At 37.0% G+C, this 15115-nt stretch overlaps 1 protein-coding gene across 1 annotated transcript in view; it reads left to right on the top strand.

Annotated features, from left to right (window-relative positions):
* DNAJC5B (DnaJ heat shock protein family (Hsp40) member C5 beta) overlaps positions 1-15115 on the top strand; it is a 36650-nt gene that overhangs the window by 12175 nt on the left and 9360 nt on the right. The window contains exons 2-4 of the mRNA XM_058176886.1: positions 4826-4956; positions 10529-10742; positions 14322-14493. Coding sequence (XP_058032869.1) covers positions 4850-4956; positions 10529-10742; positions 14322-14493 — 493 coding nt within the window. The 5' untranslated portion in view covers positions 4826-4849. The remainder of the gene's footprint in view (positions 1-4825; positions 4957-10528; positions 10743-14321; positions 14494-15115) is intronic.

The following is a 15115-nucleotide window of genomic DNA, read 5'->3' as shown; positions in this document are numbered from 1 at the left end:
TCGATTCTCTCGCCCCTCCTGTTCAACATCTATATGAAGCCACTGGGTGAGATCATCAGTGGTTTTGGGGTGAGGTACCAACTGTACGCTGATGATACGCAGCTGTACTTTTCCACCCCAGGCCACCCCAACAAATCTATCGAAGTACCGTCCTGGTGTCTGGAAGCCATACGGGTCTGGATGGGGAGAAACAGGCTCAAGCTCAATCCCTCCAAGACAGAGTGGCTGTGGATGCCGGCACCCCGGTACAGTCAGCTGCAGCCGCGGCTGACTGTTGGGGGCAAGTCATTGGCCCCGATGGAAAGGGTGCGCAACTTGGGCGTTCTCCTGGATGGGTGGTTGTCTTTTGAAGATCACCTGATGACTGTCTCCAGGAGAGCTTTTTATCAGGTCCGCCTGATTTGCCAGTTGCGCCCCTTCCTTGACCGGGATGCCCTATGCACGGTCACTCATTGTTACCTCTCGCTTGGATTACTGCAATGCTCTCTACATGGGGCTCCCCTTGAAGAGCATCCGGAGGCTCCAGTTGGTTCAGAATGCAGCTGCGCGGGTGATAGAGGGAGCCGCTCGTGGCTCCCACGTGACACCACTCCTGCGCAGGCTGCACTGGCTACCTGTGGTCTTTCGGGTGCACTTCAAGGTGTTGGTTACTACCTTTAAAGTGCTCCATGGCTTAGGGCCGGGTTACTTACGGGACCGCCTACTGCTACCGATTGCCTCCCACCGACCCGTGCGCTCTCACAGAGAGGGACTCCTTAGGGTGCCGTCCGCCAAGCAATGTCGGCTGGCGGCCCCCAGGGGAAGGGCCTTCTCTGTGGGGGCTCCCACTCTCTGGAATGAACTTCCCCCAGGACTCCGCCAACTTCCTGACCTTCGAACCTTTCGCCGCGAGCTGAAGACATATTTATTTATTCGAGCAGGACTGGCATAGAATTTTAGATATTTTATTTGGTTTTTAATTTTTAGTGGGTTTTACTGTTTTCAATATATTTTAATCTGGGCCAAATTTAATAAGTTTTTTAAATATTATTTTATCTTGTATTTATTTACTGTTGTTCTGTTTTATCTGGCTGTAAACCACCCTGAGTCCTTCGGGAGAAGGGCGGTATAAAAATCTAATTAAATAAATAAATAAATAAATAAATAAATAAATAAATAAATAAATAAATAAATAAATAAATAAATAAAATAAGCATAAGCATGAAGTAACTATATAACATATAAGCATATATATGAGTATAAGCATGAAACTTATACTCATATATAATATAATATAATATAATATAATATAATATAATTTAATATAATATAATATTATAATATAATATAATATAATATAATATAATATAATATAATATAATATAATATAATATAATATAATATAATATATATAATATATGAGTATAAGAAACTTCGTTGCTTATAGATGCTACAAAGAAAAATTTATTAATTCTTAAATAAGCTCAACAACAGTGATGGAGGCAAAGCAGAGCTGAGAATGAAGCATAATAAAACTGGGATGCCATGCTCTCTCTGGTGTCACTGACAATTGTGCTATAGCAACCTGTGCACTCATTAATCTTTAATTCACCTTTTCACTAGCCTACAGAAGGGACAACCAATGAAATATTGGAGCAACAAAAAGTAACCAGATGCCACTGACCTCCATTGGTGAAGGAAGAAAAATAAAAACAACTTCTTTCTATAGAAGCTTTTCCAATACAGAAGTGTTTAGCTTTCCAGTGCATTTTGTCTTTCATATTCATCTAATTATTGTTTAAAACTGATACTTTTATGTTTTAAAAATCACCACTATAGTAACTTGCTAATATAGGGTATCAATATATATACTGTACATATACAAGACTTCTGTTTCAGAAACAGGTATGTTTTCTCCCTTTTTCTAGAACTTACCTCTTTAGTATTTATTTGAAGCAAATAGTAATATGTTTATAAAATGTATTACATTTGGAATTTTGGGAATATTTTAACTGCACCTGTGAATGTTTGCATTTGTTTTAGAACTATATGCACAAATCAAGATACGTTCTACCCAGATATATAAATAAGATGCTGTTTATTCCAGTTTTGTAATAAGGCTTAATATTTTGATTATTTATTTCCCATTTTATTTTAATGTGGTGTAGAATAGAAAATGTAGAATTTTTTTAAATTACATTTGAGATTGCATATAAGATTAGGAATCTTTGTATATTGACTTGGGAGTAATGACAGTGGACTCTGATTCTCTTCAGAGTAAACTTAAAATGGATTGAGATATGTATATAAATACCACTGAATTTAACATCAAAATGATTTAAACATACTTGTCACTTCCCAAATTAAATGTGATACATAGCTTTATTGATTATTGTCCATAGTTAACAAACTGTGTTTTAATAGATGAACCAATTCTAACTAGACAAATAGTTCTGCAGGCTGCTTAAAGCCAATAAAACCAGTGTGAGATTGAAGCTGTAAAACTCAGTGCCATGCAAGTTTAACTGGAGAGAAGTTCCACAGAAATTTAGTAGACCTATCTTCCAGGACTGTAGTCTTTCCATTCAATTTTATGCATTCTTAGCCAGAAGAATTCACTAAGCCTTATTTTTGGGTAGATATGTACACAATGTTGCAATTATAAAATAACATAGTATATAGTACAAAATAACCTATGCATAGTACAAAATAACCCATGCATCTTTTTGTTGTTGTTGTACCAACTTGATTCAACCATAAAATTAATTTCTGACTGCATTCTTAATTTTCTATCATTGTGTTTGGAATAAAATCTCTTGGTTTCAGAAACTCAGATTATGTCAAACAATAGGGAAACACCATGTTAGCTAGAGCAGTAATTATACAAGTATCATAGATAGTGTTGTGGCTCCCACCCCCAAACCTGGCCCCATGTCCGAAAGTGCCTTGGAGCCGGGCCTGCTGCCAGAAAGTGACTCAGAGCCAGTCCTGCTGCCAGAAAGTGATTTGGACAGTGAGGGGGAAGGGCCATCAGGACTTACCTCGAAAGCACCGGCCTCCCTGGATCAGCTCCAGGAGCCAAAAGCAGGCCAAGCGAAAGAGATAATAAGGCCTCCTTCCCCTGACTCTTTCCCCACCCAGGCCACGCTTGCAGACCCAGCTGACAGCAATCAGGCTTGGCTCAATCCCAGGTTTCGTAGGCAGGAGAGAAGAGAACAACAGAAGCAGGGGAGGGGCAGGCCTAGGAAGTGCTGAGTCATGGAGTCACACCCCACAGGATATAAAAGTCAGCAAGAGCTGGTGTGTCTCTTTGTATCAGGCAAATCCACGGATTGACTAGAGCTGAAGGTTGTGACTCACCAACATCTTGGCAGCCAACGAGGGCTCTTGGCAGACGCTGGCTCTTTTGCTGCCAGAGCTGATAAGAGCCGGCTAATTTAGCCATCGTTCGGACGGAGGCGAGGAGGACATAACAGATAATTTTATATAAAGTACAATGAATAATATTGTTTTTAAAAGTATTTATCTGATTTTTACTGTTGTGAGTTATCCTGTTGTAGAACCTGTTTCCCCTAATTTCATCAATGGCAACTCTAGCCCCCATGTTAGTCAAGTGTTTAGCATATTGTGGATACATTATTTTAATTAACAGCACGCCTTGCAGCCAGCAACTTAATAATTAAGAGTCCTGAAAGAGTCCATTAGTCTTTATAATAGGAAAAAACTGATACTCATTTCTGTTAATGATGACTTTTAATGTTATTTCTCTTGAGGCATTAACTTCCTCTGGATAAAATCAGTATCAATAAATCATGTGCCATTTTATGTTTGTATATTTGTTTAAAAAATTCTGCTGAGAAAAGAAATGTAAAACAATATATTTCCCTCTAAAATGGAAAGATTTTTCTTAAGTTATTATGAATATAAGTTGTAATAATTATTGATTTCAAAAGACAGTAGTAGTTAGCATGACATGAGGTTTTACTGTTTGAATATCACAACAAAAATTGATTTATTACAATCTGAACATCTAACGTAACATAACACATTAAAAATTTATAAACTGATACATGATTCTGCTTTTCACTGATTAATAAGACAAAGAAAAGGCAAGGCATTGAATTTATGTGTAATGGAGAGATTTACATTGCCCAACTTTTATCTTCAAAATCAATTAATGGGACAATTCCCTAAAGTGAAACACAAGCACAACTTTGCAAAGGACTGGCTATAAGCCTGTGAGATCACATTATGATCAGCTGCTTCTGGCATCCAGTGCCAATATCCTAAATATATATGGGCTTGATTTTTAAACATAAAATCATAGGTTATATTCCTGTCCCGACTGCAGGGATAAATAAGTGAATAAGCAAGCACGCAAGCAGCCGTACCTCAGATTATTGCTTGGGTTATACTTCTAAATCAATAACTTTCCAGTCTTCAAATCACGACAGTCATACTTCTTTGGCACCACTAATGGGATTCAGCAATTAATTCCTTAAATGTCAAAAATAAATGAGATGAAAGATGAAACTGAGAAATATCTTTCAAACTTTGCAGCAATGCATCATGGAGGGAAAGGAAGAGCTAACCTGTTCATGCCATAGCAACGGAATGAGTCAGAAACTGGGGCGGAGCTATTGTGTTTATGGAATGGTTCAAAACCAACCGTTGTCTATATTGCAGCACACATTTTAAGAGCCAGGTGGCTTGCCACATTGTACACTGATCACCTAAGTTACACCAGTCGTGGCATAAGAACTAAAATATGAGATATGGAGCCCTTTCAGAGTTTCCTTAACCAATAATAAACATTTCTTCTTGGATGTCCTTTTTTTCACATTAGAGTTTTTGAAAATGCATTGATAAGATGGCTGAGCAAAGACAGAGAAATTTATCTACATCAGGAGAAGCACTCTATGAACTCCTGGGTCTTGAAAAAGGGGCATCCCATGAAGAAATCAAGAAAAGTTACAGGTATTTATGAAAATCTAATGTACTTGATAAGTACCAGGAGGTTTACCTGCCCATTCACATTTGTTTATATCTATTCTTAAAAAAATATTTTACCTTTTACCTTTTACCTTAACCATTTCCAGAAGTGCTCAGATTATTTGAGGGTTGATGCTCAAGGGCTGAATGTGAATTGACTGCTTTCAGGGCTGGACACACTTAAATGTTTAATTGTAGGACAATGGGTTACAATAGTGTCAGTTAGGTTTCAAAACAAAACAAAAACAAAATGGTTATTGATCAGTGGTAAAATGTAAAATTTGTTACTACCGGTTCTGTGGGCGTGGCTTGGGGGGAATGTGACTGGCTGGGCATGGCCAACTTATTTTTTTTTACTTTTAAAAGCATTTTTTCTGCAACCTCTTTGGCTGAAGAGGTTGTAAAAAAATGCTTTTAAAGGATTCTGACGATCCAGCTGAGTTGCTTGATCATCAGAACCCTTTAAATAGGAAGTGCTTGGAATAAGTTTTTTAAATATTGTTTTTATTGAAATGTATTGTTTTTATTTTATCTGCCTGTTCACCGCCCTGAGTCCTCCAGGAGAAGGGCGGTATACAAATTAAATTATTATTATTACTATTACTATTACTATTATTATTATTATTATTATTATTATTATTATTATTATTATTAGCATTCAGCAGAAGAGGTTGTAGAAAAAATGCTTTTAAAAGGTTCTGATGATCCCAGCTGAGCTGTGCAATCATCAGAGGCTTTTTTTTTACTTTTAAAAGCATTTTTTCGGCCAAAGAAAAAATGCTTTTAAAAGTTAAAAAAAAAATCTCTGATGATCATGCAGCTCAGCTGGGCATGGGCGGGTGGGGGGACAGGGATTTTTGCTACCGGTTCTCCGAACCATCCGCCGCCATCGCTACTAGATCAGGCAAACCAGTCCAAACCAGGAGCATTTCACCTCTGCTATTGATGCTATGATAACTCACCTTTGTTATGAAAACAATATTGCAAATGAAAACAGAAAACTTATAAAGTTATATGAAGACCCCTTTTAAAAATGATAAAACGTAAGAGTTAAAAATAACTGCTTATTTTCTAGACTTTTATATTATTCAAAAATTTTATTTCAAATGTTTATTATTTTAAAGATTGTGAAAAATCTTAATGTAAACACTGAATTTGCCACTACTATGAGAAGACCGGAGATTAAAGTTGTGCAAATTTAATCCAAACAATGCATATAATATGTGCATTATATAAATAAGTACATATCTAAAAATGAATTTTAACAATTCCTAATTAAGACATGTTGAATAGTTAACATGAAATTATATTAATAATAGAAACACATAATTATGTGAAGCTTATGTTAATTCTACAAATGATTAAAATACATTTTCACCTTAAGCATTTCTTAAACTATTTATATTGACCTCAATAAATATATCAAGGTATCAGTCTTCTTAGAATTTGAATGTTATAATGTGCAGGAGGTAAATTAATTATACCAATATTTTGTTTGGTATAAGTAATAACCCAAGGATATAGGTTTCAAACCATTTAAAAATTTAAACTTTAAATGGTTTGAACCTAAAAATATTTTGCACCAAAAATAAATAGATAGAAAGCACTAGGAAGGATTTTAAAAAACCAAGAATTCTTTAGTACCAGTTCTTCATCTTCAGAATGACTAGCTGTAATATACATATAACATAAAATCACAGGACACCAGCCAAATGCAAGGTCCACTGTTAAAAGCATGGCTCCAAAATATTTTCTTTTCACTGCTCTCAATAAACCGAAGTGGGATATTGGGTAGTTTACAGTGCAACACAATGTGGCAATCAGACCATTGGCTTAGTCTGATTCATCAAATATATCACTACATTAAGCCTAAATGAGGTTTTTTTTAAAAAAAAAACTGGATGCAGGTACTGCATTTTCGGAAGGGCATAAATAAAATGCAGCATATCCTGAGGATAGCAAGCTAGGAGATAAAGATCAGGAAGAGGGGGAAAAATGTGGAATGCATAGGGCTGCTCCAGGATGCAGATGTTTAAGTAGAGACTGAATAAATTATGTTAGGGATACTGTAGCAATGGGTTACTCCATTGGTCAAAATTATCTCCAGGTCACTTCTAACCCTTACTCTCCATGATTCTGTGTGCAAGTAATCCATTCCCTCAAGACACTACACAGGCTTCTTGGCGTAAAACACAACCTGGTGCCATTTCTTAATAATACAACCTCTATAACAGTGGTGAAATCCAATTTTTTTTACTACCGGTTCTGTGGGCATGGCTTGGTGGGCGTGGCTTGGTGGGCATGGCAGGGGAAGGATACTGCAAAATCTCCATTTCCACCCCATTCCAGGGGAAGGATACTGCAAAATCCCCATTCCCTCCCCACTCCTGGGGGAAGGATATTACAAAATCTCCATTCCCATCTCACTCTGGGGCCAGCCAGAGGTGGGATTTGCTGGTTCTCCGAACTACTCAAAATTTCCGCTGCCGGTTCTGCAAACTGCTGAAAATTTCTGCTGCCGGTTCTGCAAACTGCTCGAAATTTCCGCTACTGGTTCTCCAGAACCTGTCAGAACCTGCTGGATTTCACACCTGTTCTATAATCCTCCGCTGCATTAAAACAGCATATACTGTATATGTCCAAAAATGAAATCTTATGGCATCTTCAGGGTTTTTCGTTGCTTTGTCTGGGTATTAACAGAGCAGTTTCTGAAAATTTAGAACTCCAATAATGGCTATTGGTTTTCCTTGCTGGCTACCAATCAGATGTATCCTTGAAACTGGTGACCATATCTGAATGCTCAATGTTGTTTTTCCATGTGGAAGAGAAGAAAAAGTTTCTCTAATCCCACAAGGGGAGAGTTGTCAGGGAAGAATGCAAAGTGAACTGAATTTCATTTTGCCCTGTACATGAATAGTGATAATTTACATAACAATCTATGGCAAAACTGACAGTGGTGTTTTATCCATCTTTATTAGCAATTATGGTAAAAACAAAGGCTGCTTCTGAATAAAGTGGAAATATCAAAGGGATTCACACTTAATGGAATTGTTGTAAATACTTGCAAGACAAAATGATGAGTCAGACTCTTGGATTTCATTTAAACGATCCTTTAACTTATGTTAATTTGCTTCATGAATCTAAAAACCTGCTGCTGAAGTAAGCACTTGACAATGCAGTATAATAATCATAGAATACCTGACTTCAAATTTCCTATTGTTATTAGTTAGCTTGGTGCTTGCCAGAACATAACCATCTATGTTTTAAATGTCATAAACGTGGTATCACTACATGATGCTTCTTTTTCATTTTGATATCATTTTATCTGCAAAAGAGTTAACATATTTTCCAATTAAGACTTGACCTGCTTTGAGTTAGAGAACACTGCTAGGGCAGATTGGCCCACACAAGATCCACAAAGGAAACAACTAATTTGTATAAATGTCCAGAATCCCACATACTACTTTTCTATTCCCTACTTCCTCTCAGTAGCACAAGTAACTTGGGTGAACAACTTCCAATTATAGGGCCCCATGCCAACAGTGAAACTCTTTTTCATGAGCCCTGGATCCCATCCATCTGCCTTGCAGGGTATAGCTTCCTTTTATTTTGAGATGGGGCCATGAACAATCTGAACTGTAGATCTAAAATCCAAACTTTAAAAATAATCCAGCCGCCCCACTCCCCATCTCTACCTACACTGCTCCAGTAGAACATCCTGGTCCTTTTGAATGCAAGATACAGTTCCATACACTTTGCCTTATTGCTTTGCCTTCATTGCTCAGAAAACCATTAAATGCCATTCCCTCCACCGATTATCTAATGGTTGCCCACTACTATATAAAACTAATCAAGAAGTGATCCAGGAAACCTGAAGATTCATAAACTAATGACAATGTATTTTTACAATGACTATAATAATGATCTATCGCTATTGTATGTACACTGACAGCCTATGCACCAGACACAAATTCCTTGTGTGTCTAAACACACTTGGTCAATACAGAATTACTATTATTATTATTATTATTATTATTATTATTATTATTATTATTATTATTATTATCATCATCATTATCATCATCTTCTTCCTCATCATCATCATCATTCAAATTCTTCAAATTCTGGATTTTGACATTCTAAGGCTTTTCATTCCTGATGTATTTAACAATTTGAAAGGAGCCCAATAGGAATGATTATGTCCATTCAGAAATGGACTAGTGAAGTAGCATTGTCATTGATTTAAAAAACTTCCCAGAGTGATTCTTCTACATAACTAATACCTAGTGCACTTACTCTGAGTGTTTTTTTCATGCCTCTCCTCCCCAACTCAATAAACTCTTCTGTAGCCTTCCTGTTTTATCCCTTAACTTTCTTGCTGCTTTCTATGAGTTCCAAGTTCTGTTAAGCATTCTATCTAGAGCAGTACTATGTGGTTTTTTAAAAATTTTGTGTAACAATAATAATATCTAGTCTACAAGTGAACACACTTAAGCTATTTAAGTCTTCTGAGCAACAGTAAAGTGTCAGTAATTAAACTGCCTATCTGGTCACCTTTGTTAACTGTGGGCATATTGATATCAACATCATCATCATCATTTTAGTTATAGTCCATCCACTACAGGATGAAGGCCTCTTCTGCATGTTTCCAACCAATACGGCCCTGAGCTTTCTTTTGCCAATTGGGCCCGGAATACTTGCTGATGTCATCAAGCCATCTTGTTTTAGGTCTCTTTCATGGATGCTTTTTATCAAATGGGATCCATTCTATGACTGCTTTGGTCCATCTGCCATCAGTTCTTCTTGCTATGTGGCCAGCCCATTTCCATTTCCATTCTTTTTCTCTCGGTGATATCGTATACAAAATATTTGTAATGTCATTAATATAAAAAATGCCATATTTTCTTTAAGAAGGAGACTTATAAGAATTTTAACATCAAAAATTACTTCATTTGCATAACTAATTTTCTATGCCATTGAAAGTTCTGAAAGGCTGTAGGAACAACTTGTTACACCCATGCTTTCAGTTTGTTTTGGTCTGCAACAGAATCTAGAAAATATCTGTTATAATGGTTGAAAAATGCATTGTTAGGGTCAGACAAAATAAAAGAGCAAAGTTATTATGTTTAGAGATGAAATATGTCAATGCTGTTTTCCATAAGGAATAAAATTCCAGAGCAGAATTTGGTTTTATTAATACTATATTTTTAAAAATATAATCATTTCCTTCTCCAACCTTGGGTTATCTTTACAATGCCAAATGGAATTTTGGAATAGAAGAATGAGATGGGCTTGTGATTTTATCAAGACCCACTAAAAATAAATGACAGTATGGACATTAGAAATTTTTTAAAAATTAAAACGAGCAAAAATGTCAGCTAGGATACTGAACAATTATTCCATGTACAAAGTAACACCATGAAGATATTTTTTCCTCTGTTTACAAGGCATCTAAATCTAACATTAGGTGATTTATACATTCTTCTCAAGAAAGACATTGTCTTGTTTCTAACGTTATCTTCATCTCTTTTTTTTCCCTTCACCTTTTCTATCAAAGGAAATTGGCCCTGAAATATCATCCTGATAAGAACCCAGATAACCCAGAGGCTGCAGAAAAATTTAAAGAAATTAACAATGCTCATGCAATATTAACAGATGTGTCCAAAAGAAATATATATGACCAATATGGATCATTAGGGCTGTACATCGCTGAACAGTTCGGTGAAGAAAATGTCAATACATATTTCATGCTTTCTAGTTGGTGGGCAAAAGTAAGTATTTAACTGCAAACCTGGTAGACCAGAGACTGAAACACACAGTCATTGGTTTGTTATAATCTGTTTTAGCCTTTCTGTTACAGCTTTCACAGAATTTGCACTTAAGCGTTGCAGAATTCTAGATCAGTTAATCTAGGAAAGGTTTTAGTCTCAGGAATTTTAATGACATGGCTGTTTTATCTCCATACTTCTGGTAAAGTGCTTATTAAATGATATATCCCTGTCTCTTTTATTTGCTAATTAAATATTCTGCTTACACGTTTAATTGCATGAAGACATTAATTATATCTGAAGCTAAAGCTCCAGGTTAATTTCTGACTTTCCTCTCAGAAATGACTAAATGAAAATGACTCATTTTTCAAAGAGAAAAGTCTTCTTGGTATGACAACCAGATAATCAGTTATTAAAGTACAAACCTATCCCTATTTTGGGATACATATGGCGTAGTGTATGCGTAAGCAGTAGTAATACGTAACACTATTTATCATTATGGTACACCTTAAATACCTTGTAAAAGGGCTGGAAAAAGGAAGTAGAAGATTTGAGGAGGCCTTTCTGGAACAAAACATAATGGATTGACCCAGGAAAAATGGATCTTGCAATTCGGATGACACTGAAAATCTTACTCATCTTGTTTGTTATGTAATTGTAAAGATTTAGCATTTATACCTATCACACACATTAGCATTTCCATCACAGTATGACCAAACATATTAGGCCTCAGGCATCCCAGAAGTGCCAGATTTCACACCTTATGTGTTATTCTCACTGCTATTTCTAGTTATAAGAGCCTTTGGATAAGACAATATTATTAATTTAGCTAGAACATAGACAGTCAAGACTTGCTATTTTGAATAAGGGTGAGTTTATAAAATACTATATTTTTATATTTCATTTCTATGATCTAAGGTTATAGTATGGCTCTCCTGGGTGTGACTTGCAGCACTTGCACATTCATTTCTGAGCTCTACAAAAAAAATTACTCAACTGTCTTCATTTCTGCAGATGTTGAGATGTTAAGAACACATGACTAATCATTACTCCCTGCAGGAGAGTATAAAAAAGGTCATTCAACCAATCCTTGCCCACCTAAGCATCACAACACCTGAAATAACAAACTCCCACTCCACACACAAAGAAAGGTTGGGGTTTTTAGTTCTCTCCAGCCAGGTTTCTGGTATGTATTGGGTGCATTTGAAATCTGTAAAACCAAAAAAAGTGATTAAAACAGTAATTGTGTATAGGAGAATTAAAATTAAAGTTCCTCATTCATGATTTGAACATGAAGTTCTAGGGAGAGAAAGTACCAATTCTTGCTTGTGTACATACATTCCTGCTATACAATACTCTTCTGCCTGAGCTGCCTGACTCTGCAGCTGGGCTGAAGGAGAATTCATCAGGCCCTGCCTTCACTTGATCCTGAGTTGGAAATGGCTTCAAAATTCATGGCCATACTGGACAATTTCTGTTCAATTTCTAATCTTCCCTCAAGTTTCTTGAGAAGGTGGCAGGTTTACAACTTCAAAGAAGTTGGAAGCAGTTGATTATTTGGACCCACTGCAGTTAAGCTTCAGGCCAAAATATATACTGTGTTTGTGCTTATGGGTGACCTCTGGCAGTCTCAGAATAAGGTGTATGGTGTATCCACCCTGTTCCTTCTTGATCTTTCAATTTCAATTTCAATATAATTGATTTTTATATTCTTTTGGACCAGCTGAGACAGTACGGAGAAGGGGACACAATTGTTGGTGGTTCTTCTTCATATATTGCTGGTTCCAGTCAAAATTGTGGGGGGGGGGAATCTAGCCATAGGCCATTGATTTATTCCTCTTTAATATTTACATGAAACCATTGGCCAAGGTCATTCATTAGCAAAAGGTGAAGTACATCACTACTCAGCATACATCTCTGTCCTTGGTTGCACAAGTGATTTTTTTTAATGTCATTTTGTCACAACAGTATACACAAACATCAATATAAGAAAATCAACACATTATAAAAGAAATATATATATATATATATAAGCAAAAGTATGCAACAACTATGTTAATTTGTTATAATGAAAGGGAACAATAGGACAGGAACGGTAGGCACATTTGTGCTCTTATGCACGCCCCTTATTGTCCTCTTAGGAATGGGGTGAGGTCAATAGTAGACAGTTTTTGGTTGAAGATTTTGGGATTTTGAGTAGAGATTATAGAGCCTGGTAATGAGTTCCAAGCGTTTACAACTCTGTTGCAGAAATATCACTGAGGTACTTTCGTAATGCCTCTAAGCCATGCAGATATTGATGGGGAAGAGCCAGTTCTGACTCAGCGCTGGCAAAACCTTAAGTAGCTGTAAGTCCCCCATATCTGGTGGATCTCCATCATTAGCAGTAAATGGTATTATGTTCCTCCCACAATCTGGGCACAGTTTGGGGGTCGTCCTGGATGTGTGGCTCCTACTTCAACACGTGGCAATTGTGAGAGGGAAGACCTTTGCACAATTGTATCTTATGCACAAGTTGTAAAGGTAAAGGTTCCCCTCGCACATATGTGCTAGTCAATGCCGACTCTAGGGCGGTGCTCATATCTGTTTCAAAACCGAAGAGCCAGCGCTGTCCGAAGATGTCTCCATGGTCATGTGGCCAGCATGACTCAATGCCAAAGGTGCACGGAACGCTGTTACCTTCCCACCAAAGGTGGTCCTTATTTTTTCTACTTGCATTTTTATGTGCTTTTGAAACTGCTAGGTTGGCAGAAGCTGGGACAAGTAACGGGAGCTCACCCTGTTACACGGCAGCACTAGGGATTCGAACCGCCGAGCTGCCAACCTTTCGATTGATAAACTCAACGTCCTAGCCACTGAGCCACCGTGTCCCTACTTAATTTAGACATTGCTTAAAGTTGTAGCAATGTCTAAATTAAGAGGGACTGCTCACAGTATCTCATGCCATAGTTACTCCCAATTATAGACTATGTAAGTACATTTGGAAGTTTCAGTTGCGGTATTGGGTGTTGCATGGAACATCACATAACGCCACTGCTATATGAGCTACATTGGCTCCCAGCAAGTTTCTAAGGGCAATTTAAAGTGCTGGTTGACATCTTTAATGGCATGGAGCAAAATTACTTGTTGCTTCTTCCCAATAGTTTTTGTCTGCTCACCAAATCAAGCAGACTAGGAATGCTCTGGATCACATCAGTAAAGCAGTGTCATTTGGTTGGCTGTAAGAAGGATGCCTTCTCTCTTATGGAACAGCATCTCTCCGAGTTTCGGATGGCCTCTACCCTGTTGGCAGTAGTGTTACACACACACACACACACACACACACACACACACACACACACACACACCAGAAGCAAGGTCAAGCAAGTCACTGATGTCAAAGCCATTGACTTTCTTTCAGCAACAGTGCAGGTCAATGCCCATATAGTTTCTTGGGTATCAACACTTTTTGGTCAACCCTGGAAGACTCCTTTAAAATCTTTGTGGTCAACTCATACATTTCCTAAATCAAACCAGAAAGGCATTTATTTCTCTATTCTGATCTCTCTCAATATGTTTCTTCCTCTTTTCTGCTTCTCTAAGGGTCTGTTCACCCTTTGTGGTCTTTTGACTGGGTGCTATTGTTGTTGCTGCCTGTGCTGCTGTTTCAATTGCTGTTGTGGAAAATGCAAACCCAAGCCCACGGCAGAAGAGCAAGAGTTCTGCATGTCTCCTGAAGATCTGGAAGAGCAAATCAAGACAGACATGGAAAAAGGTAACTATGATCGTAGAATTATGGATTATACTATTTAACAAAAAAAGAAAGAAAGAAAGAAAACCTCTCTTACTTTCTCAAAAGAGTACCCAAGGTCTTTATTCCAGCTGCTCAGTTTTGGGGATCTTAATTTGAAAAAGTACAACCTATACAAAGAAGTGTTAATTGAATTCCTCTCAATCTGCAATGCAGGTTATTTTAAATGCTCAGAAGGTGGTAATTGGTTAATATCCTGATTTATGTGATTAGTTAATTTGTAGGATACAAGTTACAACTACTGGATTATAGAGCACTGAAATGAGAAGAATATCATTTTCAGTGTAAAATGAAGTAGAGTGAAGAAGTATAGCAATGGAAAGGAAGAGTCTGATTTACATAAAAAAAATAGCCATATGCCACCCAGAATCCTATGATAGCAAGATGGGCGATAAATACATTTAATAAATAAATAAAGCTTATAAACATATATGGTATATTTTTGAATGTGTGTCTATTACGTGTGTGTGTGTGTGTTTAAGAGATTTATAGACCACTCAAGTTTGGTACAACTCTACAGCTCACAAAAGCAACAGAACGGTTGCAGGAACTGGGTATGTCTAGTTTAATAAAAAGAAGGACTAGG

This window comes from Ahaetulla prasina, chromosome 3 (genome assembly GCF_028640845.1).
Source record: "Ahaetulla prasina isolate Xishuangbanna chromosome 3, ASM2864084v1, whole genome shotgun sequence".
NCBI classification, from domain to species: domain Eukaryota; kingdom Metazoa; phylum Chordata; class Lepidosauria; order Squamata; family Colubridae; genus Ahaetulla; species Ahaetulla prasina.
Note: the sequence above shows the minus strand (reverse complement) of the source record. Positions and strands in the feature narration are given on the sequence as shown.